This window comes from Ciona intestinalis, chromosome 6, assembly GCF_000224145.3.
Source record: "Ciona intestinalis chromosome 6, KH, whole genome shotgun sequence".
Taxonomy (NCBI): domain Eukaryota; kingdom Metazoa; phylum Chordata; class Ascidiacea; order Phlebobranchia; family Cionidae; genus Ciona; species Ciona intestinalis.
The window spans coordinates 569391-586360 of NC_020171.2; the positions used below are offsets into that span (position 1 = coordinate 569391).

At 36.0% G+C, this 16970-nt stretch overlaps 3 protein-coding genes and 3 non-coding genes across 7 annotated transcripts; 1 reads left to right on the plus strand and 5 right to left on the minus strand.

Moving 5' to 3' along the window:
- Positions 1-157: 157 nt before the first annotated feature.
- On the plus strand, positions 158-7181 carry LOC100178437 (1,4-alpha-glucan-branching enzyme-like). Of its 2 annotated transcripts, none has more exons than XM_026834867.1 (14): positions 158-369; positions 685-790; positions 1089-1220; positions 1745-1968; positions 2307-2516; positions 2839-2954; positions 3200-3327; positions 3593-3691; positions 4133-4243; positions 4557-4719; positions 5106-5290; positions 5559-5689; positions 6097-6214; positions 6617-7181. In XM_026834867.1, exons 1-14 carry the CDS (start codon positions 173-175, stop codon positions 6722-6724), a joined length of 2028 nt encoding a protein of 675 aa, XP_026690668.1. In that variant the 5' UTR covers positions 158-172; the 3' UTR covers positions 6725-7181. The 2 variants fall into 2 exon arrangements, with proteins under 2 accessions (XP_026690668.1, XP_002126483.1); XM_002126447.3 differs by having other exon boundaries at positions 158-365; positions 678-790.
- LOC100186337 (heat shock protein 60A-like) lies at positions 7119-12217 on the minus strand. The gene is made up of 8 exons (XM_018812296.2): positions 12029-12217; positions 10895-11532; positions 10288-10432; positions 9791-9912; positions 9193-9375; positions 8842-9002; positions 8333-8451; positions 7119-7826 (listed from the first exon to the last, which is right to left on the minus strand). The coding sequence occupies exons 1-8, from the start codon at positions 12144-12146 to the stop codon at positions 7594-7596; spliced, it is 1719 nt and encodes a 572-aa protein (XP_018667841.1). The 5' UTR covers positions 12147-12217; the 3' UTR covers positions 7119-7593.
- Positions 12218-13346: 1129 nt separating this feature from the next.
- Positions 13347-16860, minus strand: LOC101243418 (60S ribosomal protein L13a). The gene is made up of 6 exons (XM_004226094.3): positions 16773-16860; positions 16140-16212; positions 15353-15485; positions 14690-14810; positions 13888-14070; positions 13347-13466 (listed from the first exon to the last, which is right to left on the minus strand). Exons 1-6 carry the CDS (start codon positions 16791-16793, stop codon positions 13377-13379), a joined length of 621 nt encoding a protein of 206 aa, XP_004226142.1. The 5' UTR covers positions 16794-16860; the 3' UTR covers positions 13347-13376.
- LOC113474326 lies at positions 14324-14410 on the minus strand. The gene has a single exon (XR_003395990.1). It is a non-coding gene; the product is annotated as a small nucleolar RNA Z195/SNORD33/SNORD32 family (small nucleolar RNA).
- Positions 14981-15068, minus strand: LOC113474325. The gene has a single exon (XR_003395989.1). It is a non-coding gene; the product is annotated as a small nucleolar RNA Z195/SNORD33/SNORD32 family (small nucleolar RNA).
- LOC113474327 lies at positions 15919-16006 on the minus strand. Its single transcript, XR_003395991.1, has one exon. It is a non-coding gene; the product is annotated as a small nucleolar RNA Z195/SNORD33/SNORD32 family (small nucleolar RNA).
- Positions 16861-16970: the final 110 nt, after the last annotated feature.

Below are 16970 nucleotides of genomic sequence, written 5' to 3' on the forward strand. Positions count from 1 at the left end.
TGGAACCGCGCACCATAACCTCGATGTTAAAACAGATGGCCCGCTAACCACTTTGTCAAAGTTCTGTCTACTTGTTAACTGTTATCTCTGTTACCAAATGTACCAATTTTTAAATTTCCCAAAAAATATACCCCTTAAAAAAACGTTATGTTTACTTAGGTAAGATTACCAAATGTCTGTAACAGAAATTTATCAAAGGTATGGAATGTTCGAGAAAACAAAGATGGCGATAGAAAGCGTTGAAGGATTGGAGCGATTTACGCAAGGCCACAAAGAGTTCGGGATCATGATGACTGATAACGGTGGCGTGAGGTGCATGGAGTGGGTACCCGATGTTAAAGCTGTTTATCTTAAAGGAGAATTCAGTAAGTTTGTTATTTCCCTGTCGCGTAAGACCCTTTAATTGTGAAAAATACCCAGCAAAGTTATATACGTGGTATAACTCGGGCGCGAGGTGTGTAAAATTTTTCCCGCCATTCTGTCGTTTTCCCGCCATGAGAGGATAAATATGTTATATTCATTTGAATAGACTTTTGTTAATGTATTTAAAAACATGAATAGGGAATGTGGGACATTGTGTGTTAGCGGTATCCATGTTACCCCAAAATACCCTATATTCTAAAATGTACGCAATGGCCTTTTCACAGTAGACCTTGTAAAACAAAATTGTATTTCAGGTAACTGCTGGGAGCTTAGAAAATTCGAGGCTAGAAATTTCGGTAAATGGGAATTGTATATCCCCCCGTGTTACGACGGTAGCTGCCCTATTCAACACTTGAGCGAACTGAAGGTAATTTGCTGAACGTATAGCAGTTTTACTAATCTATCTGGGTGAGGTCCTATATACAGAGTAGCACATGCCATGGGACCTGCGAAATAGGCGGAGATGACTCATTACCCCGACGTATACCTATCAGTGTTCTATAGAACCCATTTGCGACCAATAAGTGCCGGCCACCTTTATCATGGTTTAGTTTAGAACACAATTGAAGTTGCCAAATTAGCTCTTTCTCAGGCTTATATAATATGTCTGACAACAATGGTATATATAACGAATGAAGTAATACGTTTTATCCCTTTATATATAGCTTGTAATCGAAACACATGATAACCAACGTCTTGAACGTATTTCACCTTGGGCAAAGTACGTTGTACAACGTGGAGATGATGCTACGTTTAAATGGCTTTTCTGGAACACACCAAGAAACCAAATACAAAAGGTAAAGATAATAATGCACTTTTATCCTTGTACTTTATCACCAGAAGATACTGTAATGTATAAGTTTAATAAGGCGCATGGGCTACGTATGTACACCTTAAAGCTAAACAGCAAATGCCTCATTCTGTCTATTTCTCCTGCGCCGTGTAAGTGGTTATATGGTGAAAAATAATTACCTACAAAGAAGCTACATACGTGGTAACCAGTAAGCGGACCCGAGGGGAATAAAACAAAACGCTTGTCTTTATGACTGCCGTTGCCCCACCAGCACGCGAGAATAGCTGAATGAAATGAATGTAACTTCCTTTATCCTCGCGTGGCCTAAAAACGACAGTCGTATAACACGAATGCTCATACACCTCGTGTTATATACGAGTTACCATGTATGTTACTTTGTGGGTGATTATTTTGGAGGAAGGGATTTTTTTTCATTTTTTTATATGGCTGATAATTTGGACAACCCATCAGTAACCACTGCGTTGGAGAAATTACCGTTAAGCTATATAACATTCATTCATCTTTTAGTACACACAAAGACCAAGCAAACCGGACCGCCTTCGAATCTACGAAGCTCATATTGGAATTGCGTCTGACCGTTATGAAGTGTCCAGCTACCGACATTTCACAAGACAAGTGTTGCCACGTATACGAGACCTTGGGTACAACACTCTTCTACTTATGGCGCTTGTAGAGCACCCATATTACCCAAGTTTCGGATACCAAGTTACCAACTATTTCGCAGCTTCAAGGTAAGAACTCTATAACCTATTAAGTTAATAGTAGCCTACTGTAGGTTAAGATGTATAGGTAGTGTTATAACACATAATATCCCATATTTTCTTCTTTCCCCACCCTGCTATAGAACTGTGGGGTGTAAAATGGAAGTACTGTTAGCACATAATATCAATATCCGTTATTTCTTAATCGTGTTTTTAAAAATTAAAAACGCTCTTTTAGAGTTATGAGGATACGGCTATATATTTCTGTAAATACGTTTTTACTACCAAAAAGGGCAATAACAGAGAATATAAACCAATTTTCCCCAATTTATTATAAACCGAGTTACGATTTGAAATCCCATTTACAGTCGTTATGGAACAACTGCCGAGTTAAAAGAACTGATCGACACTGCGCATGCGATGGGAATTTACGTCATAATGGACATTATGCACGGGGAATCGTCAAAGAACATTCTGGATGGATTGAATATGTTTGACGGTACAGAAGGCGGGTTCTTTAAACAAGGAAAAGAAGGCACAAACCAAGAACATAACACAAGGGTGTTTGATTACAGCAAGTGCGTATGTATATGAATGAATGTAACTTATTTACCTTCGCGTGCTGGGGCAATGACATGCAGTTGTTATAACACGGGTGTTCTGTTTCATACACCTCGTGCCAGCTTACGAGTTACCACGTATGTAAATTTGCAGGTAAAATATTTTTGTGCAAACGCACATATAAAAAATATTCTACATTTAAAACATACTAACAAAATTCTTAGCCAATATTTTTCAAGCTAACACCTTTTAAAATACTTTTTCGACTGTAGAGTCTAACTCTAAATTTTAGGCCATTTCGTAGTGTTAACGCTTATGTATCCTATCCTATATATCTAGATGGGAAACAGTTCGCTTTCTGCTTTCGCAACTTCGATTTTACTTGGACGAGTTCCAAATCGACGGCTTCAGATTCTGTGGTGTGACAGAAATGGTCTACCGAGATATGGAGACAGGTAAAATTTGTACATAAATTTTTGAAAGGAGAAAACCTATTCTTGTATTTAACTATAAAACACACCAAGACAAAATGTAAATACACCGTTTGTGTCTGTCGTACAAGAAGAAACCCATGTAATAAGTCGACACAAAGCATTAGGAGTGTGAAAGTATCAAATCTACTTAAGTGTGCACATTTCAAAACACAAAAACTGTTACCCACATTTGAAACAACACATAGCAACAATTACTGCATTAACAGGCCGACGAATGACAGACGAATACGAACAATACTTCGGAACTCATATGAACTTGGAAGCTATTTCATATTTAATGCTAATGAACGATATGCTGCATAAATTCTACCCCGAAGTTACAACTATTGCCGAGGTACGGTTTGGAATCTAATGGAATATAATTATGTGTGACAATGACTAATATAGACCTAATTGATTGATTTGGCCCGAAACTTTAAATTACTCGAATGGCCTACCTCCACAAATTTGCAACGTAACCCGGGCACGCGGTGTATGAAACAAAACACCCATATTATAACGGCTGTCGTTTCCCGCCATGTGCGAGAATGAATAGGTTACATTTATTCATTTAATCAATGTAGTATTTTATATTAACGACTGACTTATTTCTTATATAGGAAATGAGTGGCTTGCCATGTATTACACGGCTTGTAAGCGAAGGTGGGCTTGGATTCGATTACAAAATGGCGATGGATATTCCAGAAAAATGGATGAAGGTATAAGATTTGAAATCGTAAAATTAAAAGAACTAACTCATGTTTTAAACAAACCTGGTTAAACTATAATACAACACTAAAAAGCTTTTTTGACACGAACTAATTCAAACATAGTAGGGTGGGGTCAGATGGGCCACCTTTAACACATAATACCTAAATACCAATCGTTTTTTTTAAACAATTAATAACGGTCTATGGGAGTCGTGAGGATACGTTTTATAATTCTTTGAAAGTTCTTTGTTTACTACCAAATGGGACGAGAAAACAAAATGAAAAGTGTCCCATCTTTCCCTACCATATTATATAACGAAAATTTAAATAAACCATGCCCGCTTTAGCCTTCATAACATCTACATAAGATTAGAGCCTAATCAAGAATTAAAAGATAAACCATCTTGCACTAACCACTATAAGGTCGATTTTGAGATGGTTTATTTTTAGCTCATTTCCAACACGCGAGACGAGGATTGGTGTATGGAATATATTCAAAATTTCCTGACCAATCAGAGGCCAGGAGAGAAAAGAATCGCCTACGTGGAAAATCACGAGCAGGTGTGACGTCATAATAACAAGATATACTATTAGCAAAGAATGTGTTCGATCTGGCGCCGTGGCATTGTAAGACACCTGACGACAATTGCTTCAACCTACCGGTCAATAATAGGTTGTCTGAATTTCAGTTATACAAAAAATAAACGAAAATAATATTCAAATAATTATCCATAAAGTTACATATGGTAACTTGTTTGCTGGTGGCACCAGGTGTATGAAACAAAATATCCGTGTTGTAACGACCGTTGTTGCCCCGCCATATGCGAGGATAAACAAGTTACATTCAATCATTTATTTTTACATTCTTTTCTAGAACGAAGCAAGTCTAATGACACTCAGTCGAAATTTGATCGGGAATTCTCCGATGTCAGAAACCGAGCAGTTAACTATTTCATTGGACCGTGGACTCAGTTTATACAAAATGATTCGCCTGCTTACCCATGCTTTTACTGGGCAAGGATACATGAACTTTATAGGTAAAACAGCAAATAATATTGGTGTCTTACTGTTTAAATGTTGGGTTCAAATAAATAAGTTGTAAGCTGTCTGGCTTAGGAACATGCGGGGTAATATGGGATACTGTTAGCACTTAATCCCATATTTTTAACCGTGTTTTGAACAATTAACAACAATTTTTACAGTTGTGAAGATGCGGTTATATCATTTTATAAATATTCTTTGTTTGCTATCAAATGGATTGAAAAAAGAATGGAAACATGTCCCAACCGTACTATATTATTTAAAAGTAGATTTGTTTTAGCTGTATTGTGATAAGTATTTAATGCGGTTTACAATAAAATACATTTTTGAACCGAAAACCATACGTGTTGTATTCAATTCAAATTAACCAATCAAAATTTAGGAAACGAGTTCGGGCATCCTGATTGGGTAGAGCTACCCTCGCCTGCAAACAACGACAGTTACAAATTTGCGAGACGACAGCTCTACCTAGCGGACAACGATCAGCTACGATACAAGTACCTCAAGAGATACGATACCGCAATTAATAAATTGGAACAAAACTTTGCTTGGTTGAAGTCCAATCAGGTTAGTAGCCGCTTAAATATAATTATTTTTGTCTGATTTTGGTCGAAATTATCACACACAATAATAAAAAAATATATATATAAAATAATCACCCACAAAGTTACATACGTGGTATTTCGTAAGCTGGCACGAGGTGTATAAAACCATAGAATACTAACCAGCTTGGTACAGTATTCTATGATGAAACAGAGTACCCGTGTTATAATGACTGTCGTTTACCTGTCACACGAGGATAAATAAGTTAAAACTATTCAATATTTTACTGCAGAGCGTCGTAACACGTAAGCACGAGGATGACAAAGTTTTTGTATTCGAACGAGCTGGTCTTATATTTGTATTCAACTTCCATCCGACTAAAAGCTACAAAAACTACAAGATACCTGTACAAAATGGCGGAAGGTATTATATTAACATTAGTTTTCGTATGTTCCGATTTTTAATGCATTTAAACGAGGTGCTTATTTGACTATATTCAGTTAGCATTAATAGTATATACGGTTACGGGTTCAAGGCTCGTCGCTGCTACCATTGTGGGCAATGTGTCCGTGGGCAACTTAACGGCAATAGCTCTAATCTAGTGGCCATTAATGGGTTATTTTGTCAGCAATACAGAAAAAGGCACACATAAAAACATGGGTGGTACCTTGTAAGCGAGCACAATGTGTAGAATTAGAACAAACGTGTTATAACGACTAGAATTATATAGCCATGTGAGGATAATTAAGTTACATTTATTCATTTAACTGCATAAACAGAACTGCTTGTCAATAAACAAGTTAAAATAACCAAAGCAATTTCATACACAGCTACAATATTGTTTTGGATTCGGACGAAAAATTCTTCGGTGGCAAAAACCGCAACCAGCAACAAACAAATTTCAATACGCAGAATGGATATTACGAAAATTGCAACAACTCCACAATGGTAAATATGAATAGAGTAAACTAACTTAGCGAATTGTTTCAGCTGTACTAAGCTACGGTTAAGAATTGTAGACAGTGCATTACGCATAAAGATTATCACTGATGGGTTGTCCGAACTGTCAGTCATGCGAAAATCACTGTAATGCTACATGCAGTATAATTGTGGGTAAAATGGGATAGCGTTAGCACCCATTTCCAGCATTTTCTGGTCGGGTTTTTCGAGGAAAAAGAAATAAGAGCATGTCCCATCTTACCCCACCCTTCTATAATACACGGGAACTCGTAAATGGACACGAGGTGTTTGAGACAGGACACCCCTGTTTAACGACAACTGTTGTCCCGTTATTTTCACGCAGTTATATCGAATGCAAACATAAAATATAAAACGTCGATATTTGTCTAGGTGGACATGCCTTCTAGATCCGCTTTTGTGATGTCACAATGCAACAATATGCCACGCGAAGAATATCAGCATATTATTACGTCATACCATGGCGAATTCTGGCATTAAGTTATTTCCAACAAAATAAATTTTAGAGTAGAATGTCGTCCTTTAGCTATTCATATCCTTATCATGTAGTGCCTAAATCATAGGCGCCAAATCTTTTAAAATGCAGGGGATGCAGGAATAGGATACAAAGCCCTTGGGAACAAATTTTATCTAATTGGTCGTATTTTTATGGTTTTAAACGGTGCAAAAATTCCAGGGCTAACTTGCCTACCTTGCCACCCCAGATTTGTCGCCTATGCCTATTATTTTAATGTCGTTTTGTCAAATTAGATTAAATAAACCATATATTGAAAAACGTTGTATTTATTTAAATGAGCACCCGATTTTAAGTCTTAGATTTAGCAGCAGAAAAAAAGATTTTTGCCATGTGGAATTAAAATAAATAAGCCACACATTGAAAAAACGTTGTATTTATTTAAATGAGCACTCGATTTTGGAGTGTACGCTTTAAGAAGCAGAAAAAGTGAAATTCTCATCTTTCACGATTTGATCCATTGAGTTTGTGGCAGGAATTACGCAACAGTACGATTAATACGTTAAGAAAATAAGAAAGTGTAAAGATTGTATTATAACTGCTATACACTCTTTGAGTCTTGCTACTAAAAGAATTTCACAAAAAAATTGAAATTTCTGCCAAAAATTATCCCTTTTTGAACGTTGAAATGTGTAAGAATTATCAAAAAATGTTCACACATTTGTTACCCCTTAATTTAGCTAAAAATTTCCACATATTTGTTTACACTTTCTTCCAAAAAACAACCTTTTTTGAATGTTGAAAAAATTCCCAAAATTTTTTGCTGAAATGAGTGGTCATTTTCATAAAATTTCCAAAAATTGTTGAAATTTTTTTATACGTCAAATTGGTCTTGTTACATCATTCCACCCATGCCACCCATTCCTCCCATGCCACCCATACCCCCTCCTGCAGGCATTGGGGGGTCTTCCTTTGGTTCTTCGGTAACAACACACTCAGCAGTTGTAAGCAACGAAGCAACACCAGAAGCATCAATAAGAGCCTGTTTTACGACTTTCGTTGGGTCCAGAATTCCAGCTTCGAGCATGTTACGGTATTTGTCTTCTCGTGCGTCGTAGCCATAGTCACCTTCGATTGATTTAAAACTCTTTATCAAGCCAATTTTATTGACAGTATACTACTACATCCAGTACCAAAGCCAGAAAAATAAGTATAAAAAAAACAACAATTTTTTAAACAGGGGGCTGGGTCCCCAAAACACCCTTCCCTGGCTCATCACTGACTACATCTTTGATCCACTGTAGCACTTTTAATGGCGTCACCAACTAACTGCAACAACTAATACTGTAGAGTTTGAATTCCAACATCTAATACCTTAAACATTATTCCTCCAAAACTGCATCTTTTTAAACTCTTCACTTTTTACCGTTTCTGCTATCAATTACAGCTGAACTATCATTTTACCGAAACAACATTTAGGAACCACTAAACTATTTAATTCCTCACTTTTTACCGTTTCTGCTATCAATTACAGCTAAACTATCATTTTACCGAAACAACTTTTAGGAACCACTAAACTATTTAATTCCTACACACACATGAATATGACATACTACATAACACTATTTAGTTACCTTTATGCTGCAACAGTTTCTCAGCTACAAGTTGTCCCTCCATGCCAGCGTTGTCAGCTATTTGGGCGCAAGGTATTCTTAAAACTTTGAGAATAATGTCAACCCCAACTTGTTCGTCTCTGTAAAGAAAAGTAGAGGTTTTAAACACATACAGCTGTTTTAAGGTATTTAAATGGGAAAGCAACAGCCTTCAAAATTTGATAAGGGCTTTGCAGCACCTGGGGTGTTTGGGTAATGGACCAACTCTGACCTAATCTCAGGGCCATTGAATGTATGTAAAATATATTAAAATCACTCCATTAATTCTATCCTATCAGTCAGAGTAATGGGTCAACTGAAAACTCTGGCCTAAATCTCAGGGCCATTGCATGCAATTTAGAATATAACAGAAACACTGCATTATTTATATCCTATTAGTCAGAGTAATAAACCTACACTGGCCTAAATCTCAGGCCCATTGTATGCATGTAAAATATAACAGAAACACTGCATTAAAGTTAGCCTTTTACCTTGTACCCCCTTGTAGAGCAGAGATAATGTCATGACACCTTAGAAGAGCGACGCCACCACCTGGGACGATGCCTTCTTCTACTGCAGCTCGTGTTGCGTTCAATGCGTCATTAACTCGATCTTTCTTCTCGTTAACTTCCACCTCACTACTGCCACCTACCTGTAGTTTCGGGAAAAATGTATATATATATTTATTGAAAATATTAAACAAAAAGTTAGAATAATTTTTAAAACATTTTTTATAGTTTGGTTTTTTAATTGTTCATAATGGGCATAAATCCAAGGTTCAAACATATATATATATATATATATATATATAATTATATACATATTTTTAAGTTTTAAACTACCTTCAACACAGCAACACCACTCGCAAGTTTTGCAACTCTTTCATTCAGTTTTTCCCTCTCATAATCGCTACTGGTTTCATCAATTTGTTCGTGGATTTGCGCGACTCTCTTTTCTACGTCTTCTTGCTTACCTTTACCTCGTAGAAGGAGACAATCGTCTTTCGTGATCGTGATTTCTTCAACCTGAAGAGATTAGTGTTATGGCTTGACAGTTAGCATGAGGTGTATGAATACACCATGTGTGTCTTGTGTATAAGAAAACACCCATTTCATGACTTGACAGTGAGCATAAGGTGTATGAATACACCATGTGTGTCTTGTGTATAAGAAAACACCCATTTCATGACTTGACAGTGAGCAAAGGGTGTATGAATACACCATGTGTGCCTGGCGTATAAAAAAGATACCAATGTTTCACATCCCGACAGTGAGCATGAGGCGTGTAAATACACCATGCATTTCTAAAAAATCAAAAATATTCATAATATAACTTGACAGTGAGCATTCATGTTATAAGCATAATAAATACATGGATGATGCATCTGGCTGATGTAAAAAACCTGTTATAGCTCGACAGTGGCCATAAAACAAGACTCACCTCCCCAAGGTCATGGGCTTGTACATCTTCAAGTTTAAGTTCCAAAGCATCTTCACCAAACACAAGACCACCAGTTGCAATAGCCATGTCTTTCAATGTGTTTTTTCTATTGTCACCAAAACCTGAAAACGGGAATAAATACATAAGTGAAGTTTTAACCCACACTAAATTAATAAAATATATACAGGAGTAAATTAAATCCAATCATAAAGTTATATCGGCTGCTAAATAAAGTAACTTTTATATAGTACTGTGGGGTAAGCTGGGACACCTTTAGCACATTATATTGAAATGTCCTGATTGATTTAAAGAAAATAACAATTGTCTATGGGAGTCGTGAGGATACGGTTTTATAATTCTTTGAATGTTCTTTGTTTACTACTAAATGGGACAAGAAAATAAAGAAAAGCTGTCCCATCTTTCCCCACCCTACTATATATAACTAACATAATAGTCTTAAATAAAGTCCTCCTAACAAGTTCAATTTAAATTCTTACCTGGTGCTTTCACTGCAGCAATTTGAAGACCAACTTTCAGTCTGTTGATGACCAGAGTGCTCAATGCCTCACCATCAACGTCCTCAGCGATAATCACGAGTGGTTTACGCTGGGAGTTGGCAAGCTCAAGGGCTGGGACAATTGACTGGAGAATAAAACAATGTTAAGATTTCAATTCCATCTGCGTGAGGTCGAAGGCAAGATTGGGCCATCTGCTCGGCAACCAGAACCAGAGTGAATGGATGTAAGGTTACATGAACCGTTTAACTGTATGAGCACCAGATTAAGGTAAGATTCGCGGAAATTTATTAGTTATAAATGAATGCATATACCCTATTTATCCTCAACTAGCAGGGCAAAGTGTTAAACTTTGTATTTTGAAGATTATTGGGAATTTGGAAAGTTTTGCCATTTAAAATACAAAACGTTTAACATGCCAGACGACTTGCATTTTAAGCCAGGCTTAACCAGTACCTCTTAAAACTACCACAGTAATTTGCCTCTTGTTAAATACACAAATAGAAAGGTTGAATTTGCCAAACACAGAACTGTATTAACAGAAAATATATTCCAAACAGAGATTAACAGTAAAAACCAAACAAATCACCTGTATTGAACTAATCTTCTTTTCCGAAAGCAGAACATAAGCGTTTTGAAATTCAACCTTTTGGCCTTTGGACGAGTTAATAAAGTATGGAGAAATGTAACCACGATCAAATTTCATTCCTTCAATAACTTCCAGCTCGTCGTGAAGTGTCTTGCCATCTTTTACAGTTATAACTCCATTTCGCCCAACCCTTTCCATAGCATTAGAAATTAGGTCGCCAATTTCTTTATCCCCATTTGCGGAGATTGTAGCAACTTGCGCAATCTCTTCAGGAGTTGTAACTTGCTTTGACATCTTCTTTAACTCCTCGATGACAACGTCAACGGCCTTTTGGATGCCGCGGCGCATTTCGATTGGGTTTGTGCCTCTGCTGATTTTTTCTGCTCCTTCTCTAGCAATAGCTCTGGCAAGAACAGTAGCAGTAGTTGTACCATCGCCTGCTTCTTCATTTGTGCTATTAGCTACATCTTGTACAAGCTTGGCGCCAATGTTTTTGAATTTGTCTTTGAATTCGATGCCTTTTGCGACGGTAACACCATCTTTTGTGACCTTGGGTGACCCCCAAGATTGCTCCAACACTACATTTCTACCTTTGGGTCCCATAGTGACAGCGACTGCATCAGCTAACTGATTCACGCCTGTAGAAATATAAACTTCCAAAGTAAAAACAAGCTTAACCCAAAGAATTGCAGTTCCATTCGAAATCTTGCACAGTTTAAACTTTATTTTACACTTGAGTGTGTTCAAATCAGGGGAAAAATATAAAATATGTATATTTTCAAGCCATGTTAAGAAATCATACTTATTCTAAATTATATTTGGTACACTGTTAGCAGATACATGCGAAAAACATTAATACACTTTAACCCAAAACTGGGTGCTAGTGATGAGTCTCCCCTCCCCACCTTATTTGCTAACCCCTATAACCACTAACCTTTATAACCACTAACCCCCTAACCATCAACACCTAACCCCTAACCCCCCCTAGGTTAGGGGTTAGCAAATAAGGTGTGGGGGGGAGATTCTTCACTAACACCCAAAACTGTTCTACTTCGTAATTAATTTGTTAAACCAGGAGCACAATATATATCGATTCGTTCAACAGAATACGTATCATATGAAAAGTAAAATTACCCGCAATCATTTCTTCTCTTGCCATGGAGCCAAACTTTAGTTCTTTTGCATAACCCCTGGATATTATTCTGCCAGCAGGAACTGCAGATTTGCTCACAAGTTTTGCAAATCGGTGCATCGTGCGAAGTTTTGTGGATAGTTATACAAAAGATAGATTCAAATTCAAAACGCACTGCTCTGCTACTGTGCTCTAAAATAGCGGGAAAAAAAGTTATAAAGGGCTATATATAATTAAATACTTTAGACTGGCAAGCTGTGTATATAAATAAGACTTTAATTTTAGCATACAATACCTAAGATTTCTCAAGCACGCGACACGCAACCTGTTTCATCGGCAATGTAAAATAAAACACGTGAGGGTAAAATCAAAAACCACGTGTGTTCTAGAAAAAGTACACACCAGTGTTACACAACTATTTTCGATTTTTTCCTTTACACGTAAATTATAAAGTGTTTAAACCAAAATTTCAGCGTGAATCATATTAAAAACACTATAATGTTATTTAATGCTCTTATAAAATGCAATATTAATCATGAACAATGAATTTAACTCTTTTTGAAATGTACTTTGTAAAGACATGGGAATCACTAGCATCGGCAGAAATTTCTAGAGATGTCATCATGCATTTCAGGTGAAATGGATTTTGTAATCTTGTTACAGCGCTTGACTGAAATACTGCTCTCATATCAACGATTATGGCATAATAATATACTTTTTACATTAGATTAACAATGTTTTTTTATCCACCAACTAATTCACTTCTTTTATTTCATAAATTCTAACACCCTGTGCCCTACACAGACAGCTAAAATTCTATACAGCTTCATAATTTATACAACATTTATATTTAAGGATCATGTGTACTTGGTGCATTAGAAGTCACACATGGTATAGCTCGGCACAGAGCATACGGTGTATTTAAACCTCACTTGTAACTGTTATATAATGAGGCTTCATACTATACCTAAAAAGCGAGCATGAGTTATAGGAATACAACTTTTCTGTCTAGCACGTCGTAAGACACACCCATAAAATAACTCGCCAGTGGACACGAGGTGAACGGAAACAGTGTATTTGTCTGGTATATAAAGACAGCTATAAAATAACTTTGACAGCGAGCATGGGGTGTGCAAAACAACATGTATGCTCTGAGATTCTAACAACTCAACGCAGAAGTTACACACCAAGTTGGCTACTAGTCTTGTCACTGAACACAAAAGGTGTAGCGGCTACGCTTCTTTTAATTAAATGCAATTATGCATTTAACAGTCTTTCAACAGAATAACAAGTCTACCAGAGACAAAAAGACACTCCATATTTTGTTGGTTGTTATTTTATTGAAACAAATCATACAGCATAGCAACCCATATCCTGTATTTGTTTGTCCAAATCAGCAATCTGGTCTTGAACGTTAGCGATTGCTTCTTTACGGATTTTCTGAAAAAAGAAAGAATCAACTTTACATGGTAATTCATTCCAAATGCACAAAGTACATAAAAACTTATTTAACTTTCTTAACAATTTACAAAGATTTTAATAAATCCTATATTTTTAAATTTTACTCTTGTATATGTTTAAATCAATTTATTTTTCGGTATAATGACATCATTTTGAGTGTATATAATTAATTTTCCTTAGTTATCATGGTCAAAATTTAAATAAATTATGGCCATGTTATATTAAATTAACAACAAATTTAGTTCCCACAGAACTGTAGTAGCTCTGTAGGAACTAAATTTGTTACATATTAGTAACAAATTTAGTTCCTACAGACAAAATTAGTAACAAATTTAGTTCTTACAGAAACTGTAGTAGCTCTTTAGGAACTAAATTTGTTACAGAACTATTTTTTTCATACCAAGTTGGATTGCTTTTTATCCCAGTATAGCTTGGACTTTGCCTTTCTTTTCTCTTCTAGCGCTTGAATGACGTCGTTGTATTTCCAGCCAACTTCACTTGAGAGTCGAGACAAGAGAGCAAACTTTCTCTTTGGCTTGAGCTTGACAACTTTCATGCATGATGGAACAACCATTCGCTTTTTCTGTAAAAACAAAAACAGTTTAACATTTAACTGGTTGATGGGCCAAGTCTGCCCTAAATCTCAAGTCAAGGCCAGGGCATCACTCTCAAATAATAGAAACTGGTTGATGCAAACTTTAATAAAACAAACAATAAAAGCAGCAGCAAGACCAGAGCCATGAACTCTAGGTGCCAATTTTTAATTTTTAAATAAAGATTCCATTTTCCACCAAAGTTTTATCTTAAGATAGGTTTTAGTCCTTGAGAAAATTTAGTTGCCTCAGATGGTAGTGCATGTTGTTATCTCAAAATTTCTTGAAAGAAATTCGAAAATTTGGGTATGTGTCATCATCATTGGCCAACTATTTCTCAAGTTTTAAAGTTAAAAAAATGACATTGCAGATTAGACTAGCATAATTTCAAGTCGGTAAAATTTAAGACAGAGTTGGTCCATTATCCTTTCAGGGTTTTGTGGCAGGGGGCAAAGTACGACCTAAATTTTGGACTTTTACACCAGGGCAGCCACATTGTGTAACCTGAACCACTTGAAATAGAAACATAATTTTGTACACAATAGTTCTATACTAGTAATTATGTTCATATATGTATCAACAGTTACATGATATTGGGACATTAGTTACCTTATCATAAGGTGGAGGCACCCCTTCAAATACCTTCAACCTATCAAGAGCTTCTGCACCTCTTTTGAGTTTATGAGGTAACATACCACGTACAGTTCTCCATAGGATCTTGGAAGGAGCTCTAAAAATAAAGGTCTACAGTATAACAATAGTTCTCAAATATTTTCCGGTTCACACATTCGGAAAAATTTATTAACAACGTTAATTTCTAAAAGTTGTATTTATTAATGCAAGAAAATGGTAATAAAGTGGTGGGCGAATTACTTATTTGTTTGTTTTTATTTAAAACATTGCGTCTCAGATGGTAGTGCATGGTTGGTCACATGACCTCCGAGGAGAATTCGATTGGTTTGTGGTTAAACACATCATCACTGACACAAATGTTTTAATTTTTTAAATATTTTAAGGTGAAGACAAATATGAGTTACCAAGTTTATGAAACAGTGGTGATATCACATGCTTTAACATCACAGTTTTACACCATATAATAGCTGCTGTTAGGTGCCTATACAAAGCAGCAGAGCCAAATTATACTGCATTCAACACATTAATCAACGAGTTTAACTATTTAACAACTATCAGTGTTGTGTTTTGTCACTACAGAATTTATTGAAAATTCAAAAACATGACGCCCGTTTACTTATGATTAGTGTATTAGCTAACCTGAAATGGAAGGGACCTCTCTTTGGGTTGGTTCTTATCCTCTTGCGAAGAAAGTCAAGATACTTGAGCTTGTTACGGTAGAAGTTACCAGATATAAGAATGCTCTCACATCGCACAACAACTATTTTCTGGCCTGAAAGATTTGAATTTGGTTTAATGTATTTGTAGTATTTATTTGACTGATTTATTTTAATACGTAAAGGCCATTTCTGGTCTAAACTTTGGGTGGAGTTTATTGCTGTACAATCTTACCAGCATATAGAACTGGGTGAAGTTACAGGCTTTATTATCTAGTGAGGTTAATTCATTATTAGTATGGGTTTTTGGGTAATTGGCCTACTCTGGCAAAAATTTTAATTTCATTGCGTGCGTTGCCACAGGACCTCACCCAAACAGAAAAGGGGGAATGGGATAACTCTGGCGTAAATTCAATGACCCACAACATATGTTTTACCAAAGACCACACCCACATAAACTTGGGGGAATGGCTAAATTTGGTCTAATCTTCAGGTTCCATGGCATGCCTTGCTAGAGAACCTTACCAATACAGAATAGAATTATAGTTTGTGCCTCAGATGGTAGTGCATGTTGTTATCTCAGAATTTCTTAAAAGAAATTCGAAAATTTGGGTATATATTCATCATCATTGGCCACTATAATTTCTTAGCGCAATATGTTAGACATACCACATTGAAAATTCGCTTAGAATTTCTCCAAGTTTTTTTTTTTCTGGTTAGTTTATGATACATTGGTAAACTTTTTACTACTACCAACCATTAACTCTTACCATTTAATAAATTCTTAGCGATCAATGCTGCCAGACGACCCAAGAGGTGGTCCTTGGCGTCTATTATCCGCACCTGGGAATACAGGTAACATAATCAAGGATATGCATATATATAATGGGGTCACTTTGGAAATACAAAACCAATTTTCCAAGCAGAAAATAGCAAAAAATAAGAAACCAAAATTAGCTATATGTTAAGTAGTTAGTGTAATTTGTATGACTGGAGTCAATTGATTTTAACATGTATTAATATAGTAAGAAATAGGAGTGTCTATTTTTTACGAATATATTTGAAGATTTGTAACTTTGGCCAGCTACAATTCGTTTCATAAATAATTATTTCTAATTGTTCCTGCCTCAGGTATTATATTTGAAATCAGTGCGTGAAGCATCAATCAATGTAGGAAAGCATCATCGGCAAGAACAATAATAAAAAAACAGTCCAAAAAGTACATGAAAAATCGGACTAAATTTAGAAAAACTTCGACACACGAAAAGTCCTTTTACGGCAGTAAATTAACTTATACGGGCTTAAATATAAGCTTGTGTTGATACTGCATCGTTTAACCCTTACTAACAGCAATAAATTTGTTTAAATAATCGTAAATTAGTAAAAACAAACCAAGAAATTACCTTCACGAAGCCGTCGGCCATTTCGCTGAAAAAAGAACGAGACCACGCATAGTCAAAATGACGTCATATTGCCATAAAATTACAACCAATCAGAACAGGAGGAAATTCGGCCGTGACGTAATAAATAGATATTATTTGGGGACTGATGTAAAAGGGAGTAGACAGAAGAAAAGATTTTACTGCTGTTCACTTACATCA